This window comes from Taudactylus pleione, unplaced genomic scaffold (assembly GCF_031769625.1).
Source record: "Taudactylus pleione unplaced genomic scaffold, aTauple2 ptg000656l, whole genome shotgun sequence".
NCBI classification, from domain to species: Eukaryota; Metazoa; Chordata; class Amphibia; order Anura; family Myobatrachidae; genus Taudactylus; species Taudactylus pleione.
In genome coordinates this window covers 1,803,350-1,825,497 of record NW_028285058.1, presented here as the reverse complement: position 1 = coordinate 1,825,497, position 22,148 = coordinate 1,803,350, and the positions used below count along the sequence as shown (strand labels likewise).

Here is a 22,148-nt window from a genome sequence, read left to right as displayed (position 1 = left end):
AGACTCAGTCATACTAGTGTTCTAGTGTCTTTGCAAAGATCAATCTATGGGCCGGATTCAGCTTAGGACGGAAGTGCACAGCAGGACGCAAGCAGCTTTGCTATTCAGTCCTTGCAGTTATAGTAATGCAGCATGAGACATTACTTATTCTAGTTGCGTTGTACAACACAGCATCAGCCGGCTAAGTGACACATAAGGTCACACAAGCTGGCCATCGCAGATGAAAGAGGCTAGGAAATCTCCTTCAGCCGACGGAAATCCTGGACTCTTCCCTCTCCCCCAACGGCAGCGGCAGAAACAGAGGCCGCCGCTTCCGCCTCCTCCCCACCCACAAGCGAACACGAACTATTGCACATGCCCAGTACGAACCTGGCGCCTGTGCAGTATTCCCAACAATCTGGAATTTGCGTTCAGAGCGTGCACTGCTGAATCAGGCCCTATAGACCATTTCCAGGCACACAACAAGTTATTAAGGAATAAAACACAGACCAGCATGCAGCTATAAAGCCTTCTGTTGTGCATTGTACCTGATAAAAAGGTTGTGGCTTTATCTCCTCTGCATCACCAACTCCAGCCCCCAGGCGGCGCTCTGGTGTTTTCCGCAGTAACTAAAGAGATAGAAAAGTAGGATTTGTCTGCATAAGAGTATTCACTTTGTTCTCTCTTTTGCAAATTCACATCCATCAATTTGACAGGTTACTGGATGGGGTCATTAAATAATTCATGCTCCGAATTGGGCAATATTGTAAATGGGCAGGTCTTGTAAAATACAAAATAAATTATATAACTATCTGACAGTAGTGCCCAAAGTAAATTCAGAATACACACAGAAATAACACGAATGCAGAATGTATTATGGGCCTGATTCAGAGCCGGACGCTATTTGCGCTCGCTCGTTCAGAAAAAGGGGCTGGCTATTTAAATTGAGCGCTCGCTCTTTGCGGTCTGTTGACGCCTCTATGTCTGAGCGAGCGTCCGAAACATGCGCTCGCTATTTTGTAAAGACGCCCCTTGGCCGTTCACATCATACGTCATCTCCGCTACTTATTAGATTAATCGAGTACATCGAAAGGCGTATGAACTGCTCGCTATTCTTGTGGTTGGTTTTTCCTACCGCAATCATGCGAGCAGTTCAGGCTAAAAGACACCCAAGTGACGAGGTCGATGACGCTGCTTTGTTAATTATGCACACCCTTAAAATGCCCGTTTTGACCGTTTGGCACGCCTGCGTTTGGATCTCCACTCCCCGTTTTCAAGCACCTTCCCCTGTTACCATCCACAAATACCTCATTCTGTCACTCAAATTAGCAGGCATTCGCTATTTTGCGAGCACACGATTTCCGACCGCACTGACTGGTTGGCGCATGCGCATTACGACCCATACGCATTTGCAGATGTGCGAACGAGCGGCTCTGAATCAGGCCCTATATCCTAGAAATAAAGCAAGCACAATATTTACAATGTGCTAAGCATAATGGTTAATGCAAATGCTGCAGTATACACAAATAAACTGCAACTCGCCACCCTCCAGCTTTTGTAGAACTATACATCCCAGCATGCCCTGACAGTTTTGCTATTAGGAATGCTAAAACTGTGGCAGGGCATTCTGGGATGTGTAGTTCCACTGCAGATAGAGGTCCACACATTGAATACCCCTGCTATAACGTCCGGAAGCTGTCTTTTCTTTTGGCAGCTAGAGTCTCTAGTACAGTGGTGTCAAACTCGGGCCCTCCAGCTGCTGTGGGACTACATATCCCAGCATGCCCTAATAGCAAAACTGGCAGTGCATGCTGGGATGTGTAGTTCCACTGCAGCTGGAGGGTCCGAGTGTGACACCACTGCTCTAGTATATTTGCACATATAGCAGCATTTTATTATATAAGCCCACAGTGTCATATGTTTCCAGAGCTTCATCTACCTTTCGTATTACATTGATGGCTTCAGTGGAAAGGAAGCGTGGATAACGCACTTCTTCATGTACGATACTATCAAACACCTCCTCTTCATCATCGCCAGGGAACGGACACTGAAAGAGCAGAATCCACAGAGGATGCATGAAATGCTTGCTAGCACCAAGGTTTGCGCAGAAAGATGCATGTGTGCACAGACGGTGTAATGGTTAGCGTTACTGCCTCACAGCACTGAGGTCGTGGGTTCGATACCCACCACGGCCCTACCTGTGTGGAGTTTGTATATTCTCCCTGTGCTTGCGTGGGTTTCCTCCGGGTGCTCCGGTTTCCTCCCACACTCCAAAAAATATACTGGTAGGTTAATTGGCTCCTACCAAAAAATTAACCCTAGTTTGTATGTGTGTGCGTATACATGTGATAGGGAATATAGATTGTAAGCTCCACTGGGGCAGGGACTGGTGTGAGTGGCCAAAATGTAAAGCGCTGCGGAATATGTGCGCTATATAAATAACTGGTAATAAATAAATAAATGTGTGTCTCAGTGCTGAAATGATGGTTTAGAAATACTCCAGCAAATTAACCTATGAGGACTATAAATTGAGCCAATTTAGAAAAATAAATGGCTTATTGCCTTAGTGTAGCTAAAGGCTCCAGTACGAAAATCTGAGATAGCGTCCTTAAGGTGGGTACATATTAGACGGTATTTAGCCCAATCCGACAGGTTGGACCGATTTATCGTCAAAAGCGTGTAGGTTGGTGCGCGCTCCCGCTGGGTCGTCAGATCGACTCTACATGCAGCTCAATCTGACGATGCGACTGACGACCCCATGCAGCGGTATAAGGCAGGGGGCCGACATATCGGATTGTTTAATGTGTACTGGCTGCTTAGTGATATGTCAGGCTGTCGGCGGAGTGGAGTGGGGCTGCTGACTAGGGAGGTGAAAAGCTGGCCTGATGCTAACGGTGAACACTTTCAACACTTGCTATGACTTCCTCGTGTTTCTCATAGACCAAGGTATGTCTGTGTCACATTTCAGTAAATGACATCAATTACGTTGGGGCCAATAGCGAGTGACACACCCTGTATAAGCATGCTTATGCTTGGCCTGCACCCAACATACCACACAGCATGCAGGAAAAAAAAAAAAGTGACATTTGGTCTCATTATACCATAAGACGTCCAGCAGAGATGTGGCACCATCTTCTAGATGGCATTTTAAAAGCTCTGTTAGTAAGGATATGAGGCTTGTTTAGCCAATGCCATGGAGATTACTAATTTATCTACATAATCCTTCATAGAGAAGCTACTGTGACACTGATGGCCTGATTCAGAGCCGGACGCTCTGACAGAGCTCTCGCTCTGAATCAGGGCCAGCCTTCTGTTTTTTTAGAGCGGCCTCCTGGCCGCTCGCATAGCTGTGGGTGACCACCCACAGCTATAGCGAGCAGCCAGGAAGATGGTCGCGATGGTCAAGACCATCGGGCTTGCGACGAGAACCTTGTGGTAGGGTCTCGTTGCCGCAAGCCCTAGAGTGCTTTTGGCTCTACCAGAGCCGAAAGGACTCCCACTGACATCACTTGTGATGTCAGTGGGGCCGGCCCCAGACGGTAGGAGTTCCCATGGGAACGCCTCCGTCTGGCCAGCCATGCCCCCGGTCCGCCCACCAAAGGGGGCGTGCTGTCACTCAACATCGACAGCACGCCCCCTTTGGTACGAGACCTGGAGCGACGGCTTGCCCGCTGCTATCCGGGTCTCGCGCATGTGCACGACGGAGCCGGCTCCGTCGTGAGCATGCGCACTGGGCCACCATCGACCCGCTTGCGAGGGCTCAGCGCTCGCGAGTGGGTCTGAATCAGGCCCTGAATGAGATCAGGGATTGCTAATAAGTTCCCTTCTTGTACCATGTTTAGGGGACAGATTATTCCAGGTAATAAGGCTGTAATTTCATACGTCTTTATAATGGACAGCACACAGCTCTGAGCGATGCCGATGCAGTGGTCCAGCTCCCACCAGCAGGCATGTGCCATCTTATAATCACATCTGACTTGTATGGAATCCTTTGGTCTACATTTTGATTCTTGGACAGTCTCTTCCCTGCTATGGGACCGCACAGACAGTAGTAAATATGTAGAAAGGAAATTGCAACAGGTGCTCCTCTAATCTCTTACACAGGTGGAGTCACACAAAGAAACTGTATGAGTTGGGGGCATGTTCTGCATCTCTACTAGTTGGTAATATTCAGAATCTGGTTGAGGGATAAATACTTGTTCAAGGCACAATAACTACTCACGGGTGACCATGATGACCTGACACGTGTCTGGAAGGATCTAGACATGGATGGAGCAGAAGCTGTACTGCCTCACAGAATACGCTGCCACTTAATAACCTAAGCAACATGAAACCTACAGCTGTGCATCTAGCTAGAACTATGTTCTTGTGGGATGTAGTCTGCATCCCGGACAGTCAGGCTACGACGGTCACAATACAGACAGCGGCATCTCGACTGTCAGAATACCGGCAGATTGCAAAGGTAAGTATTAGGGTTAGGGGGAGGCTTAGGGTTAGGCACTGTAATACTTACAGAAATCTATTAGGATTCTGGCTGTTGGCATCCTGACTGTCGACATCCCGTACCCAACCCGTTCTCCCGCTATCCAGCACAGGTTACAGAATTCCTGAACTGAATGAGCCTTCACCTTTAGTCTGCCCACTACAACTAATAAAAGGACTTTACCGGTACAGTAGCATAAAAAGGAATAAGGAGGAGCGAATCTGGGTGCTCTTGGACGCTGATCGATAAGCTAATAGTGCTGGGTGTAGTCCATTAAAGTCCAGCATTCTACTAGTATGCAAACTCACACACGCTATGGGGGTAAATCTAAGGGTCCCATGAGTTTTGGATACAAACAAGCCTCCCGACTACATTTAAATTTCTCACCTCTCCTACCAGCATCTCATAGATGAGCACCCCCAGCCCCCACCAGTCCACAGCATACGTGTACGAGGTGTCAGTCAGGACTTCAGGTGCCAGGAACTCTGGTGTGCCACAAAACGTGCTGGTCCTGTCGCCATAGCCCATGCCTGCAAGATACAGGACGTTAATAAGCAATCACTCACTTTTCCAAAGCAACACTATGGCTTGGTACAAGGAGGTTCAGACCCTCACCTTCTTTACACAGCCCAAAGTCTGCGATCTTCACAAACCCTTTGGCGTCCATGAGTAAGTTATCTAGCTTCAGGTCTCTAGAAGTAAGATACACATTTATGAACACGTTGATGAAGCGTGGAGAGCGAGTGAAGTCAGTCAGTTATAGGAGATTCTCCTAGCTGCCCTGCCAGTCACACTTCATGCACATGAATTGGGAAATGTATTATTAATAGAATATGGTATAACTGTGTACTTGCTAATATATGTGCAGGGGACAGGAGGAGTCTGACTGCTGCACCTCAAGGCTGGATCCCAAAGGTTGGCATCAATGCATACTGTCCAGGTATAGCTCTACGGAACCCTGGGGGGGGGGGGGGGTGTTAACAGGCCCCCACTGCCAAGCTGCATCCTCTGGATCTGGCTACAAACCAACTGGAGCCGAATTAGGTTGGGAGGTGGGACAAAGCTGAGCCCCAGTGCCGAAGAGCCAGACAGCTGCCTGCTATGGGACAATGGGTGACACACCCCTTGTCCATAAAGGAAATATAAAGGGAAAGTAATAGGGGTCTGTCTGAATTGATAAAGGGACACTGGCATTCTGCCCCTTCCCATTTATTTAGATTGTGGGGTCTATGTACGAAGCTTTGGAGAGAGATAAAGGGCTCGATTCAGACCCGCTCGCTAGATGCGTTCACACGCTGTCAGCTGCTAAAGTATGCAAATCCTGCGATCGCACGGCAAGACATTAGTACGCCCGCTATGTCTTAGCATGCGATTGCTGGCTGTATGTAAGACGCCCCTAGCCAGTCGTAAGACGCCCACTTTCCCTTAGTATCACACGTCATCTCCAGGAAATGGATGCAACTATCAGTAACATCAAGTACCATCGGACCCATACACAGCACTTGTGGTTGACCATACCCTACCGCAAGCAGTGCAATCACTGCAGTGTGTAACACAGCCAGGTGACGTGTACTACGACGCACCATCTAAATTATGCACGCCCCTGAAACGCCGTTATAATGCAGACACGCCTGCGTTCGTACCACCACACCCCTGTTTTCATCTACCTCCCCCTGTCACTACCCAAGACGCCTCGTCCCGTCACTCATTCTAGCGAGCCATCATGTGATCGCTTCCCGATCGCAGTGACTGGTTAGCGCACTGCGTCTTTTACACTTGCGCAGACAGCGAAAAACGTCCAGCTGCGTGCAAACGCAGCCTAGCGAGTGGGTCCAAATCAGGCCCAAAGTACCAACCAATCTTCTCCTAACTCACTTTACAGGCTGTGTTTCAAAAATGACAGGAGTTTGATAAATTTTGCAACATTTTGAAAGTTTGATATTAAAAATTATGTATACTATAAATATTTATTTGCATACATATTTTATTGTATATTAATTGATATTATGTAGGTCAGATTATGAATGACTAAAATACTATTTAGGTCATATCAAGAATATATTTGCATCACTATCATCTCATTGTATTATTTTATAGGCAACATCTGTGCTAGACTACATGGCATAATGATTGTACTCAGACTTCTTTCTATAGATAAAGACTTCATTTTATACATTCCAATACCTGCCCCACAATATATAGATAAGAATCCAGATATTCCCTATAGGATTACATCTTGTAATTGCAATGGTCTACGTGATCCATACATACCTTTAAATATGATTTTGTTTAAACCACTTAAGGTTATATTCGCTCAATAGGCTGAGCAAACTTGTTGACTCATGCAAGTTCATATCAAATCCAGAGCCTTTGTGTTTGCAAGTAAGGGTGCAACAAGAACACAGTAATGCCCCTTACACATTATACCGTTTACAGATTATGCCACATAGTAGTAGAGCCCCATGTAACACATGATTCCACACAATAGTAGTGCCCCTTACACATTATGCTCCTGTGTGCCATCAGCAGCCAGCAGGTGTGAATTTGGGGCCGGGCTGCCAGCTAATTAATGCTGGCGCACCGACAGGTGATGGCATACATGGACAGACAGCGCCGGCGCAATTTGAATCTGGTGCCGGTGGCAAGCCAATCGGAGCTCGTCTACCAGCAGCCAATCAGGACAAGCCACTGCTGACTGGCTGTCGGTCTGCAAGCTCCAACTGCCTCGCAACCGGCGGCGCTGCCTCTTCATGACTGTCTGCCAGTGCGCTAGCTGTAATCAGCTGGAGGGCCAGCACCAAGTCAACATCGCTAACACCCGGGCCCCCCCTCGACAGCCCTGACTGGACCGGCCCACCTTGTGTGCGTGACTGGGTGCGGGGGGAGCGGCATGCCACAGAGGCAGCTCGGGCACCATAGCAGCCGCACCCCTTGCACCCACGGTAGTTATGCCACTGTTTGCATGCACGTTAGCAAATAGTAGAGTCTGTTCAGGATCAAGACCAGGACAATGCTGGAGGTGTACTTCAGGGTCCGGTCTTCAACCCGGGCAACAACGGGTACCCAGCTAGTATCCCAAAAAACAACAGCGTCAATTTTGGAGCCACTGCAAAACTAATATGCCCACAAACATCTATTCTCAGTGGAGTCTCTTAATCAGACAGCAAACAGCATCTCATCTACCACAGAAATGTTATCTACTAGGACCTGTATCTGTCACTGCTGGCGTTATACAGCTAGGGTCTAAGCATGTTTATCAGTAGGACTGAATAGCACGAGAAACGGTCCTTGTACTCGTATAGTAACACTTCCACTAGACACAGGGGCCTATTTATCAATGAGTTTTATCATACGCAATAAGTTTTAAAACTCTTTGGGGCATATTCAATTAGCCGCGATAAGCAGTTTTCGGCGAAAAGTTTTCGCCGGTGACGTAATTTCGCCCGGCGAAAAGTTATCCCCGTATTAAATTCCAAAGACTTTTTGCCGGTGCGGAAAGTCAATGCATTGGAATAGGCAAAAAAGTTTCACCTATGAATAGCAGTTGAAAAAAAAAAAGTGCAGTTTTGGGGTGCAAACTTGCGGGAACCCCCCTTCAGCCTTGGGACAGCCCCCCAAAAGTAAACTTCAAAAAACTGTCAAAAAAAAAAAAAACAACTTTATAGAACACTCCAAAAAATGACTTTGAAAAAGGGGGTGAAAGTACAAAGTTGTGGAACAAAACTTAAAAACTAGCGAAATAGAAATATAAAACTTAACTTTAAAATATGCTGGCACCCATTTTCATGTACTCCAAATTTGCTGGGTCTAGTTATTTTCTCCAAAACAAACTGCAAAATGCTATTCTTCACCACTTGTGCAAAGACGCTAATTAGCACCTATTGAGAGCATTTAAGTACCCCAAATATCTTCAGTAGGGCAATCGGGGGTATCTATAGTGATCCCCAATGTTAGTGCATTTTTTGGGGGGTGTCAGGCTGATTTCCCCAAAACTGACAGCACGTTTCGCCTGTTTGAGTTTCGCAGGGTCCCGTTTTTGCGTCCTTTGGAATTGAATACGGGGATAAGCGGTGACGCGCGCAAAGCTTTTCTGCAGGCAAAACCAGCGATGACAGCGAAAAGTACGGGACTTTTCGCAGCTAGTTGAACATGCCCCGTTTGGCTTTGAAACATGGTGCTCCAGCCAATCAGCTCCTACCTGTCATTTTTCAAACAGATGGCAGTTGGGAGCTGATTGGCTATGATAATGGTGCTCCAGCCAAAGAGTTTTAAAACGTATTGCGTATGATAAAACTTGTTGATAAATGGGCCCCTAAGGACGGCTTGTGCCTCAAAATTACCACTTGTTGCCTTTGGGAAAGTTGTACTTCTCCTCTTGCTATGTTCAAGCCATACTAAATTTACCCCCTTCTACATTAGAGACACTCCTTCACCGTCCGAAGTCACAAAGTTTAGAGGTGTCAGCTGTATAAATAGTGTGAGTGTGTGTGTGTGTGTCCTTAAAGAAACTCGCCTTACTGCAGACGGGCCGGGGGTACTTTTCATATTCGTGTCCTGGCTTTATCTATCCATGCCACAGAATATCCCCAACTATTGTTATTCAGAGCTGATGGACAACTACACCAACGCCTCTTGTTAGTCTGTGACAAGTTCACGGCCACTACGCTCAACTCTTCATTACCCGACGATTCCTTTATATGGAATCTGTATGTTATACCGTCGGACGTCAGCCCGGCGGCTGAAATAGACGCCGGAAGGCCGGCAGATGGAGATCCCAACATGTAAGTATTAAGGCTATTCCTAACTCTCCCCCCCCCTCCCTTAGGGGTGCCTAACCCTAACCTCAACCCAGGGGTGCCTAAACCTAACCCCCCTCCCATCATCCTAAACCTAACCTTCCCCTGGGGGTGCCCGGCTATCCGCTCCAGGCTTACCTATGATCGGTATGCCGGAATTTCGACCGCCGGCTTCCTGACTACATACCTTCCTTAAATGAATCTATCTACATCAATGGACCTCCGAGGTAAAGGATGCTATACACCCCCTCCTTGGGGGTCACAGCTATGTCCCACCCAGCATCTTTCAGAAGTACCTGTACACTGCTATACAAGTATACTGGGACACCTCAATTACAACTGGCTTTAAGCACATCTTCCACTTATTTAGGGTGAGCCTCAGACTCCCAGCAAGAATTATCAATGGGAACTGCTCATAAATAAGAATACCATCAAAGTACACTATGAGATCTAGTAACTAAATCCATCGTTTCCTACAGTCACTCTGGAACTTGCTACAGAAATCCCTGAAACTATGGACTCCTATTAGAATTCCTGTTTAAGAGCATATAATTAAAAAGAAAACCGAGGGCCAATCAGGCACTGAGAATATATGTGCCAAGGCTGGGTCTAACACCCTCTGACTAACAATAATTGTGTTGGATACTGGGTGCCGTTAGCCGTTTCAGCAGATCGAGCGGAGAAGGAAGGGTGGAAATAAATTTGTAGGGATGTGACAAGGGTGGGTGAGGGCGTTAGAGAAGGACTCATGGTATACAATATTGCCCTAAATCTTACCCTCCACCGCTTACCTATTCCTTGTAGTTACAGCATCTCATGCCCTTCCCTCCTGGCATAGTCCTAGCCCCAGGCACCCCTCATCCCAATTGTTTGCTTAGCTCTCCTGACACATGTTGAACCTAAGACACGTCCGAGTTACTTTTAAACTGACTGTATAACATTGTAGATCCACCGATATACCCAACATACAAACCTACTTGTTCTGGTGAGCCGCCTGTCCCTGCTGTATCCACAGGATGCACCATAAAGAGGTGCTGCAGCAGCTATTCATTACCAAAGATGCCCAATGAAGGAGGCTGGTGGTCACAGATACTGCATGCTACAACCCACTCATCAGTGAGTTCTCACAGTCAGTGAGCGACTGGTTTGACCAAGTGCCACTGGGGAGTAACCAATGTCTACTAAATAGAGATGACCAACAAAACCCTATAAAGCGTGTGGTACAGTAATCTCATCCTGTCACGCTAGGCTGTCACCAACTCTGTCTGGAATGGTGGTGTCAAAATTCAGTTGTACATCAGATGAATGTATAGAAGGGAGTATTAAATGGAACATGGGGCTCTTTGTTCCCTTTTTTTGGGGAAAGGCTACACAAAGCAAGCACAGTAACATATTCAAACCAGAAAACTGCCATTACAGGTCATTTCCCATCCACACAAAATGGAGGCAGCCATTTTGGAACCTGAACCAATGACACTAGAAACTTGTTACTATTGGTTCTCAAATGCGCCAGTGATGTCCCTGGATCCTAGTGTAATGATACAACACAGACTGATGAATAAATGAGAGAACAAGTCCCTCCATATTAACAGGTGCTCTGTGACCAGCATTGTTCTTAAATGGAAGCTGAAATCAAATTTAGCATCAGATCTCCATACCTGTAAATTATTTTTTTCTCGTGCAGGAACTGGAGGCCGAGAATCACACAGGCTGAGTAGAATCTGACAAGAGAAAGGTCCCCGGTTATTTATATAATGTGGCTGCAGACCATAATGCCTTATGTACACGTCATTCCAGTCACACCTTGTTGCCGGCTGTGAGAACACATTCGCATGTATGTGCATCATCAGGTCCCCTCCTGGCATGTATTCCATGACAAAGCACGCGTGTCCTGGGGTCTGGAAACACCCAAACAAGTTCACCAAAAATGGGTGTCCGGAAGAGTTCACCACCTCAAAGATATGCTTCTCACACTGCAGACTGCCATGGCAGAAAGATACAGGGAACACCACAGAGAGACATTATGGCCATATATACAGTATATATACAGTACAACGATAGAGTGCGAGAAGTAGTAATCCAATTCTTCAGGCAAGGGGTAGATTTACTAAGATGCGGTTTTTCAAAGCCGACGATTATCGGCGGCTTTGACCAATGGATTAATGCTGAATCAGGCTCGCTTCGCATGAATTGCTATTGCCCACCGAAATCCATCGGTCAAAGCCGTTGCTCATCGGAAGCATTGCAGAACTGCACAAAACACCTGAAGGAGACCTGCTGCATCAATAGCCAGCTTCTTCCATTCTCTGGCAGCAGTGGCGTAAATTCATCCCAGATGCCTGGAGGCAAGTTATAATTTGGTGCCCCCGAAACTTGCCTGGAGGCAAGTTATAATTTGGTGCCCCCCCTATCAGAGCTGCTGACACTGTAATGTAGCAATTCACATGCAGACAGGCTATAGATAGACAAATGCAGCATCTGGTGGTCTGACATGGAGCTCTCCACTAGTGTAGGGTGTCTTCTCAGGTGCCGGGAAAGGGTGCCATATATTGGGCGGCCATGACGGTACACTCCGGGTACATAGTTACAGCCCTAAGTGGGGTAAATATGTTGTTAACAATGAAGGAGGTGCCCCTTCAGAGCTGGAGCCCGGTGGCAGGCGCCTCCATTCTCTCCCATAGTTCTGCCCCTGTCTGGCTGAGTCCATGTACTGTAGACTCACAGCCTTCAGAGATGTACTGTACATTTGCACAATGCTGATGTACAGCTTTATCGGTAACGTGTACAGTTCAGACACCCTGACAAATGTTCTCTCTGTATCTGGAAGACTACGCTTAGACTCTCGACAAACATTTATAGAATACCAATTTGGCTAATTATTAAAATAAATTTAAATTTTATTTTATATCTGTGTTCACAATCATTTTTATGTGCACCCATTAGGTTGGATATTATCCTTCCGATATATTTTTAATTGTTCATTCTTAAGGTAAACAATCAGAGGTTCTTACTGGGGACCAGCATTATTCATGTGAGTACAAGGAGGCTTGGACTTGAGTGGTTTTTAGCTAATGAGCAGCACCTGGACATAGAGCTAAAAACTTTTTAGTTCTTACATTATGGTCATTTATATAATAGCAGAGTCTCCTTTGCAGTAACCATCACTATCATCAGAACTTGATCCAATCTGCTGGAATGATCTGAAGTTCACATCAGCCTATTTTACAGTGTGTTTTTATTCATAGAACAAGGACTAGAGTCTACCCGACCTTTCCAGCTCATCTCTGCTGACGATATCAAGTTTCTTTAGAGCTTTGATTGCGTATAGCTTTCCCGTCTCCTTATATTCTGCCAGAAGCACCTACAGGCATAGCAAATACACATAATAAAATATACATACATACTTATATACTATCATTAAAATACAATTATATGTTGATATTGCTGCAGGAGCGCGCACACACATGTAACAAAATACAATCTTCAAAGCTAACGCTAGTTTTAAAGGCGCTTCTTCCCGATTATAGTGTACCTTAAAAAGCATGTTCTTATTACAACTCTTACCCAAGGACCAATAAATCCATATTAATTGCACTACCAATGAACAGTCACCGCCACATAAAAATATTTGTTAGACATGACCGGTCCTTCACGAAACCATGCGGACAGGGTTGTTATCAGTGTATTTTCTATAATATACTTTATATAGCATATAAGGACAGCAATGCTTGTCTGCCCAACTCCCATGAATCCTGTAGACCTTGCCCCCGCTTACCTTGCCGAAATGCCCCCTCCCCAACACGGACACACAGGAGAAATCTTCCAGGTGAAGTACTTTTTTTCTGCAAGAAATCAGATAACAGCAAAATCATTAACATGAATATTATCAGCATTGTTTCTAGAGCACTAGCACTTATCAGCAGGAATACCCACAACTGCCAATTTGCCAGATTTAACAAATCAAATTAGGCCACACCCATTGAGTACACACCCCACCCACTAATGGATTACTATTTTGGTTGTAATGAGCAAACACATGTCTTGGTGTTCGCTGCCAAGTGCAAACATCCAGAATCTGCTGTGTCATTCCCAATTAAAAGGATTGTATATTTTCATATATTAAGTACAATTAATTGAACTATTATGAATAGCCAACGGCTATCTCTCTGAATATACAGTATTAGAATAGAAAGACAATAACACAATAGCAAGCAAGTTGTCCAGGATCAGCAGCTACACTCAGGCAGAGGCGCCTAAAATACTATCAAAACATAGCTAACAGCAGAAGGGTTATTTCATAACATTTACAAAGAAAGTAAAAAGAGCCAATAAAAATTACGATTTTAAATAGAATCGGTTAAGAGACATCTCTTGGATAGGTTGAGCCAGATATAAAAATGACACCACTGATATGTAATTATTATACATATATTTATTCAAAGGTCATAGAAAAAGTAGTTGATCTTGATGTTTATTTAGTACAGGTACAAACATTCACTCTTGATATGGAGATGGTATCATTATGGTGTAATGTAATCAACTATACATTTTCTATGAACTTTCAATACACCTACATACACCTTTGCTCTAGGCATGGGAAAAAGCGCCTCTTTGTTCTTCCCACTTAGCCGCAGCAAGTGTCCTATTGTTCTAGAAAGCTGTCTTATTCACACCGCTTAAGTGACCAGAAGCGATAAAACTACATTACTGTTGTATACTGACAACTGGGGCTTACAGTACTGGTAACTCTGTGCAACTAAATCGTAAATCTGTGTATAAAAGGTTCCAATACCACCGGCCGCGTTTACTTCTCTCACCACGTTCCGTTATGCTGAATCTGTGACTTTATGCTTAGGTTGCGTCTTTTGTCGCTAAGGAATTGGTGCAACCTATCATCTCAGGTACAATAAACGGCTTTTCATGTGGCTAAGACGCAATATTTATGGTAAAAAGTACACCGCACTGCGTAGAGTGCCGAAGCCGGAGTTATAGACTCTGGACACTAGAATGTGCCCAGAGTCTATAGTGCATGCAAAGGTCACCAGGAAAATGGCCGCGGCGGCCATTTTTCGTGTACTGCGCATGCGCAAATGACGGGAAAATGGCCACAGCGGCCATTTTCCAGACTGCTTAACAGCGCCAGACCCCCGCACCGACGTGGGACTCCGGAGAGGTAAGTATATTGTGGGTTTAGGGTGTGCGGTGCGGGGCCCCCCTGGACCCAGTGGCCCGTGTTCCCCGCACCCATTATAGATACGCCCCTGCGTAGAGCGTCTCATGTCGTACAGCCGCTAGGTGAATGAGGACACGTCTGTATGTATAAATTATAGATCAGTGGACTAATTTTCATATCTGGTTCAACCTGCGCCAAAGAAAAGTTTCTTTTCCTATACCTTTTACCAGAGGTTTCTTGTACCCTTTGTCGTTTTCAATGGCAAGGGTATTTTTTAATTGGGATGGATGCCAGCGCTCAGGATCCCTGCGGCCAGAATCCTGACAGGTATAGGACACCAACACCTGTCAGTCGGTATCCTAACCCACCCCCTCCCCTCCCTGGTATCTGAACCTAACCTCCCCCCAGTGCCTAAGCCTAACCTCCTCCCCGCACCATAAACCTAACCCTCCTCCCTTAGTGCCTAACCCTAATGCTCCCCTTAGTGCCTAATACTAATCTTAACCCTGCTACTTACCTTCGGGATTCAGGCGCCGGGAATTTGACAGCTGTAAGGATTCCAGCGCTGGCATTCTGACTGCCGTAATCCTCGAGGTTGGGATATTGACCGCATTCTTTTTAATCAATCAATATATCAGAGGTTCCCAAACGCGGCCCTCAGGCTCCCAAACACAAGTTTTAGAGATATCCATGGTTGGGCACAGGAACCTCATTCAATTTGATTTAACCACCTGTGCTCAACCATGGATATCTCTAAAACCTCATCTGTTGAGGAGCCTTGAGGACCGCGTTTGAGAACCTCTGCAATATATTAATGTTGTACTGAATCGTATGCATTAGATTCCCAGGTGTACAGCAGCTATTCCAAATAAGATGAAACCGTTCTCACCTGTGGAGTTTGTGGGGCTCAGCAGCGTTCTGCATCCCACTCTCCTCCGAATGATTGCGCTTCATAGACTGCAACAGAAGGAAGACGATATAGTGACTGGTTCTCATTCAGAGTCTGCCTGAGGTACCCGCAAACAGGGTCCTTCAATGTCCGATTGTGGTTTTGTTTTGTTTTTTAAGGTTCACTGTGTGATTGTTAGGTCACCTATGACTGTCTATTCCTCATGCAGAGAGCCGGGAGACAAATTTCATGGTTTGGTTCTTGGTTGCGTGAACTGATCACATCGTACCATCGGTCTGCCATTATGACCCCACGGTCTGCCATTATACTCACCTTACCAGCCACCTTGCATGGAGAGTCTGCAGGCTCCGCTGCCTTTTCAGGTCCCAACGGTAGGTAGGTCCGGGGAGGTTTGGGTGGGGGCTTCATCGAAGGGTCATCATTGAATATCAATTTTGTTGCAGGGAAATTACTGCAATACAAATGTAAGATATTTCCAAATAATAATGCAGGGGGAACAGAGCCAACCCAATACACTGGAGGTTCCCAAACTCGATCCTCAAGGCAACCCCAACGGTCCAGGTTTTAAGGATAACCATGCTTGGGCACAGGTGACTTAATTAGTACCTCAGTCTTTTGCTTTAACCATCTGTGCTCAATCATGGCTATTCTTAGAACCTGGACAGTTAGGATGCCTTGAGGACAGAGTTTAGGAACCTCTGCAATACACTATATAACACATCCCCTTCTCCCACAGCCACAGTACAGATCCACACCAATAAGGAACCACATGAGACATCCCCAGGTTACACCCGTTCCATTAGTTGCAATGGTGGAGAACCCCGATGTAGTGTGGAGGAAGATTAGGTAAGGCCAAGTCTACACCTAAATCTTCATCACAGAACTAGAGCGCAGAGTAAGATCTATGCAGAGGATTAATAAGAAGCCACCTGTAATTTTCAGAAAACCCTTGGGAGCCTGCAGACATAGAGACAGGAAGGGGCGGGCTTAGTGTTGTCAAGGTGCCACATGGCGGTAAAATGCTCATCATCAGTCGACCCCATGTTGCAAAATTAATGTTCATTTGGGTGGCCCGAAGGAAATCCTTTCCTGGAGAGAGAAAGGGGGATGAGATATTTCACGGGGGCATTAGGTCATGTAACCTAGGGCCTGATTCAGAGCCGCTCGTAAGCGGCCGCTCGTTCGTTCCGAGCGATGTTAGCCCAACTGCGCATGCGTACGGATCGTTATACGCATGCGCTAACCAGTCAGTGCGGCCGAAATTCATGTGCTCGCAAAATAGCGAATGCCTGCTATTTTGAGTGACAGAAAGAGGCGTATGTGGGTGGTAACGGGAAGGTGCTTGAAAATGGGGAGTGGAAATCAGAACACAGGCGTGCTTAAAGGTCAAAACGGGCGTTTTATGGGTGTGCATACTTAAAAGAGCAGCGTCATTGACCACGTCACTGGGTTATTTTAGAGTCAGAACTGCTCGCAAAATTGTGGTAGCAAACACCAACCACAAGAATAGCGAGCAGTTCATACCCTTGTCGATGTACTCGATTAATCTAATAAATAGCGGACATGACGTAGGATGCGAGCGGCCAGGGGGCGTATTTTTCCAAAAAACGAACGCAAGTTTTGCTCGCTCGTTCAGACATAGAGGCGTGAACAGACCGCAAACAGCGAACGGTTCATTTGAATAGCCACCCCTTGTTTTAGAACGAACGACCGCAAATAGCGAGTGGCTCTGAATGAGGGCCTTAGTCAGCTGGAACAGTCACCGACAGCATATAAAGCACTTACCTTTCTGTTTGGGAAATATCCGCTTCTGCCTCTGTACTTTGCCTCTCCTCTCGATCACAGGGTTACAGAACATGATCTGGAATAAATGCGACAAGAATGAATGCCTACCCTTCTCTTACAGACAGCGGAGGTAGATCTCTAGTACGACCTTCCGATATTCACAAGGCACTTTGGCCCCGGTCCAGACCCGCGTGTTCTTTTTTTTCTTCTCCAGGCCGCTCGCAAAGCTGTGGGTGACTCTCAGCCTGTGCAAGCGGCCTGGAGTCCGTTGTGATTATCACGACCATTGGGCTTGCGACGAGACCTTGTGGTAGGGTCTCTGCTTCCGCAAGCCCGAGTGGACTTCCTGCTCTAATAGAGCAGGAAGTCCACTACGTTTGCCCAACCACCCCCCCTCCCCGCTTACAAAACGGGGCAAGCTGTCACTCACCATTGACAGCCGCCCCATCTTGTAGCGAGCCCTGCAGCGACTGAAGCTCAGTCACTGGACGGGGCCCGCGCACGCCGGACGCGGTGCGTGTGCATTTGGGGACCATCGAGCCGCTTGCCAGCGGCCCAGAATCAGGCCCTTTGTGCGTCACGCCTCAGTGATATCACTATTTTCCAGTACACTGATAGGTTGCCTTGTTGAATATGGATTTAGCACAGAAAATGGCTGCCACAACTGTGTTGGCAATGGCTACACCGTAATGGACTCTTCTAGAACCAACACTTTTATTTTACCTCCGCAAACAGCATCCCTTGTGGCTCCAGCTGCAGGCACACCCCGTGCCGCTCATTATCGAGAAAGTCCTCCAATCTCAAAAAGCGAATCGCACAGAGCTCCCGCCAGTCCCGCCAATGCACAGAGAGCTCCATCTCGCGAGACTGCAGAACGTGACAACATTTGGCGGAAACTTAAACACGCATTCAGGAATTGTGTGCATGAGAGGTATAGATATAATTCAAGTACATACTCACCCGCTCCAGGTCCACAGTGAATCTCTGGTCCCAGCACTGGTTATGGACCGGGCCCCAGTTAGTGTGGGTGACTGGCTTGTTATCAACCTTCAAGACGCACATTACCTCTCCTAAGGGAATAAGGAACAAATAGCCGCAAAGTGGCCCTCAGCGAGCCCTAGTACTGGTATGTAATAAGTGACAGCTAAACCTAAAATGATCCTGATTGGTGTAAAGAGTTGCTGTATGTTTCTACACCATGGTTTCCCATGAATAATCCTAAGGAAGTACAAGGTTAACAGAACATTAGATTGTATTCATGATTTATTTGTTGGAATAGATATTACTTCATTTTTCTATGAGCATCTGACTACGGTATTAGTACGTTTTCGCTGTTCTTCTTTATTTGCAGTTGCTGGGGATAGAACAATTTGTAGCCAAGTAAAACCAATTACCAGAATTTTCACACTAATGTAAAGGAGGACAGGGCTGCATGTGAGAGGGGCAATAGGGGCAGCAGGAGGTCAGTTACACAGCAGCACAGACTATACCAGAAGATGAGTGATGTCAGAGCGCATGTGACAGGGGCAGTATCATCATGGGAGCAAGGAAATGGCGGCAGCAGGAAGCCACAGAGTGAGTGTTATATCGGTGGAGGAGCAGGGACGCCTGCAGCACAGAGTATATCAGGAGATGTGAAGTGTGAGGACAGGGCTGCATGTGACAGGGGTAGTGACATGATGTTAAGAGGGGGGGGGATGGAGGCAGCAGGAAGCCACAGACTAAGTGTTATGTATTGGAAAGAGCGGATCCTCCAGCAGCACAGAGAATATCAGGAGATGTGAAGTGTGAGGACAGGGCTGCATGTGACAGGGGTAGTGACATGATGTTAAGAGGGGGGGGATGGAGGCAGCAGGAAGCCACAGACTAAGTGTTATGTATTGGAAAGAGCAGATCCTCCAGCAGCACAGAGAATATCAGGAGATGAGCAATGTGTTCGTGAGGACAGATCTGCATGTGACAGGAGCAATATCATCGTGACAGCAGAGGAATGGAAGCAGCAGGTAGTCAGGGAGTTAAACAGTAGAAGGAGCACGTTCCTCAGCAGCACATATTATACCAGGAGATGGGTGATGTTAGTGAGGACAGGGCTGCATGTTATAGCGTTAGTGACATGGTGGCCACATTTCATTTAAAATTACAACCCAGTATTTTTGTGCCAAGCTTAATCATCTTATTAAGTAGCGCAGATAAAAGGATTTTTGTAATGACAGTTAATCATTTGGCATATTGAAAGGGAAACAAAAACATTTTTTGGTAAAATGCTAAACATATTGATTCAGAAGACAGGAAAACGAAACCCCCGGGCACTTACCACACAGCTCATCTGACCGCAAGTAGCGCCCAGAACCTCCACGCCCGTAACTACTTCCTCCGGCCCGATAACGCATGAAGTTCTTGGTGTCATTAGGACTCCCATGGGTTGAAGCTGCCCGAGAGCGTCCTGGGACAGATTCCAGCAGACCCTGACATCCCAGAAGGTGGATCTCCAGAGTACCTGTTGGAAATTAGTGACATATACAGGAATAAACTTCCGCCATTTTATCACCTTCCATGTTGTTGCCCTTAGCCCCACCGAGGATACCTGTCAGTGCAGTTGGTTTTATGATGGGGGTGAGGGGTTGCCCTAGGTTTTGGTCTTTTCCCCACACGCCGCCCGTGGATGGACAACTTTGCAGATCCTGTTTGATAAGTAACTGTTTCGGATGTCCAGATGGGAGCTCGGAGAGGCAGCGCTCCAGGGAGAGACGGAGAAGGTCAATTTTCTGACAGGACTCATGTAGCCGTGACTGAGCCTGTGGAAAGCGGGGGAACTCTCTCAATACTCAGCCCATTAGAAATAAATAACAGCGGGAAGCCCCGAGCTCTATAGTGGCTGACTCTGCTCACCTCGGCCAAAGCTCTGCGGTCCTGGATTTTGTGGCCACCCAGCAATTTGACAACATTTTTAGCGCCCTCTGCAACTGCAGCCTCCACGCGTAAGTGACGCCTCAGCTCCTCCACGCGTAACTCCAGTGGGGAAAGGGTGTCCGAAGCCTGATCATCGGATGTGGAGCCTGGAGACTGAGCGAGCTTCACAATCTGCATGCGGAGCAGTTCTGTTTTTATCCGGCTGTCATGAAGCATCTGCTGAGCGGTAGCCAGTAGCTTACGGTCCTGAAATACACGAGAAACTATGAATATCTCCAATGAAGGCCATCTGAATGTCCTTTGGACCATACAGATGTGTCCTCCTCATACACCAAGTCTCAATACAGTATGTGACGCGAGGCGCCCGGCACAAGTGACCCACGCCAAGTGGTGAAGCGCAGCGGCTTTTTCTTTAAATTTGTGCCTTAGTCACATCTCAGATGCAGCGAAACAGCACTATCGTACTTTATTGCAGTGGTAGAAAGTGGACTGATTTTACAGACAGATAAAACTTGGCATTATTTTTTATTTTATTTTTTGACTGTCCGGAGTGTCACTGAAATTATACATTTGATTGACAGGCACTAGGAAGGGGAGGGGCAATTGCAACTGCATATCCCATTCGGAAAAGGCCAACCTTACAAGGAACAAGAAGAGGCTCACTGCACTGAGAGCAAGTAATCTGGACTGCCAAGATTGACAGATGTCAACGCTGGACAATCAGTGCAAACACGAAGTTAATTGATGGTCTCACGCACTAACCAATTGCAGTCATCTACCGAATGTTTTCAGGCATACCTGGTCAGACTGGTCAAAACTCGAAACAGAGTTAATTCAGACCATATTTTAATTCAAGACCGATTGCGGCTTTGAATGTACTCACACACAAGGCCATTTCAGGGAAATCGGGGATATACATTGGGAAATTGGCCTACACAAGTCACCACTCACCTTAGAGGCCCCACTGGAAAACATCTGTATGATGTTCTCGGCTCCTATCCGAACCTTGTTCTCAATATGTAACTGTCTTTTCAGGGCTTCCACTCTGCGCTGCCTCGGGTTCTGGCTCTGATCAAATATACATGGGTCTGGAGAGACGGTGCCATCTACAAAACGGGAACGGATGAAACTTATTAAAAAGCTGCCGATTTTAATTTGATCAGCCTCTCTGTCTTTCATGTTTGTGGATGTAGTGTTCATTCTCCCACCCTGCACCTGTCACAACCCCGTGCAGTTCCTCTTTCTTGCCTGGGGTGTCGCTCTCTGCTCTGCTGCTTCTAGCACACACTGGTCTGTATCTCAGCAGTTTGTTGCATCAGCTGAGTGTACTAGAAGCACCAGAGCAAACAGGGACACCCAAGATAGAAGAGAGGCACTGCACGGGCTGCGACAGGTGCAGGGTGCTAGAATGAACACTGCATATGGATATTTAAATGTGTGTACTCTCATAGCTAGCAGCTGCTTTATTTATTGGGTTGTAGGTATCCCAAGCAATACTGCATTTAGGATATTCAATTCTGCATCTTATTTAACCATGTTCTGTTCTCCTTAAAATGTGGCTTATTACATTGCCTTACACTAGTTGCTGTGAAACTACACATCCCAGCATGCTAAAACTGTGGCCGGGCATGCTGTGATGTGTAGTTTCACATTTAATACCCCTACTTGCAGCAATGTTGGTGATAGAAAAATTTCACATAAAGAAATGTAAATTTAAATATTCAGTTATCCTGTAAACGGCACCCTTCCCTCTACCGAATCTTTGCCCCCGTGCCTTGCTTGGTGTCTTTATCCATAATAACAATCCTTCCGTTCAGCTCCTGCAGCTGGCGATGCAGCTCCTGTAGGCGGCGATTGGAAGTCTTCAGCTGGCTCTCCACGTGACTTTGGTGCTTTTTGTCCGTGGACACCTTGCGCAGGTTCTCGGCCCCTTCCTTTATCTTTAGCTCTCTCTGAATCTCCCTTTTCAGCTGCTCCCTCGAGTCTTCCAGTTGCTGCTGGAACCCTGGATCCAGCAGCTGAGGTCCCCCATTTCTCGACTCCATTCTGTGGCCGCCCTGCTGGACAAAACAGACATTGCCATAAAAGGCTGATTGTGAGGAGTTAATGTAC

The 22,148-nt window shown here is 46.6% G+C and overlaps 1 protein-coding gene across 4 annotated transcripts in view; it reads right to left on the bottom strand.

The window, feature by feature from the left end:
* PKN3 (protein kinase N3) overlaps window positions 1-22,148 on the bottom strand; it is a 43,101-nt gene that overhangs the window by 2,585 nt on the left and 18,368 nt on the right. For 2 of the 4 annotated variants that reach the window (XM_088455476.1, XM_088455474.1), the window contains exons 2-20: window positions 21,811-22,096; window positions 20,988-21,142; window positions 20,016-20,282; window positions 19,711-19,921; window positions 19,441-19,623; window positions 18,087-18,196; window positions 17,850-17,993; window positions 17,127-17,202; window positions 16,271-16,430; window positions 15,654-15,792; window positions 15,321-15,388; window positions 13,034-13,100; window positions 12,528-12,619; window positions 11,062-11,238; window positions 10,917-10,979; window positions 5,078-5,154; window positions 4,850-4,992; window positions 1,919-2,026; window positions 528-608 (exon numbers count right to left, since the gene is read on the bottom strand). In XM_088455476.1, the coding sequence (XP_088311602.1) occupies window positions 528-608; window positions 1,919-2,026; window positions 4,850-4,992; window positions 5,078-5,154; window positions 10,917-10,979; window positions 11,062-11,238; window positions 12,528-12,619; window positions 13,034-13,100; window positions 15,321-15,388; window positions 15,654-15,792; window positions 16,271-16,430; window positions 17,127-17,202; window positions 17,850-17,993; window positions 18,087-18,196; window positions 19,441-19,623; window positions 19,711-19,921; window positions 20,016-20,282; window positions 20,988-21,142; window positions 21,811-22,081 (2,592 nt within the window). In that variant the 5' untranslated portion in view covers window positions 22,082-22,096. The remainder of the gene's footprint in view (window positions 1-527; window positions 609-1,918; window positions 2,027-4,849; window positions 4,993-5,077; window positions 5,155-10,916; window positions 10,980-11,061; window positions 11,239-12,527; window positions 12,620-13,033; window positions 13,101-15,320; window positions 15,389-15,653; window positions 15,793-16,270; window positions 16,431-17,126; window positions 17,203-17,849; window positions 17,994-18,086; window positions 18,197-19,440; window positions 19,624-19,710; window positions 19,922-20,015; window positions 20,283-20,987; window positions 21,143-21,810; window positions 22,097-22,148) is intronic. The other 2 variants (XM_088455477.1, XM_088455475.1) reach the window with 1 other exon arrangement.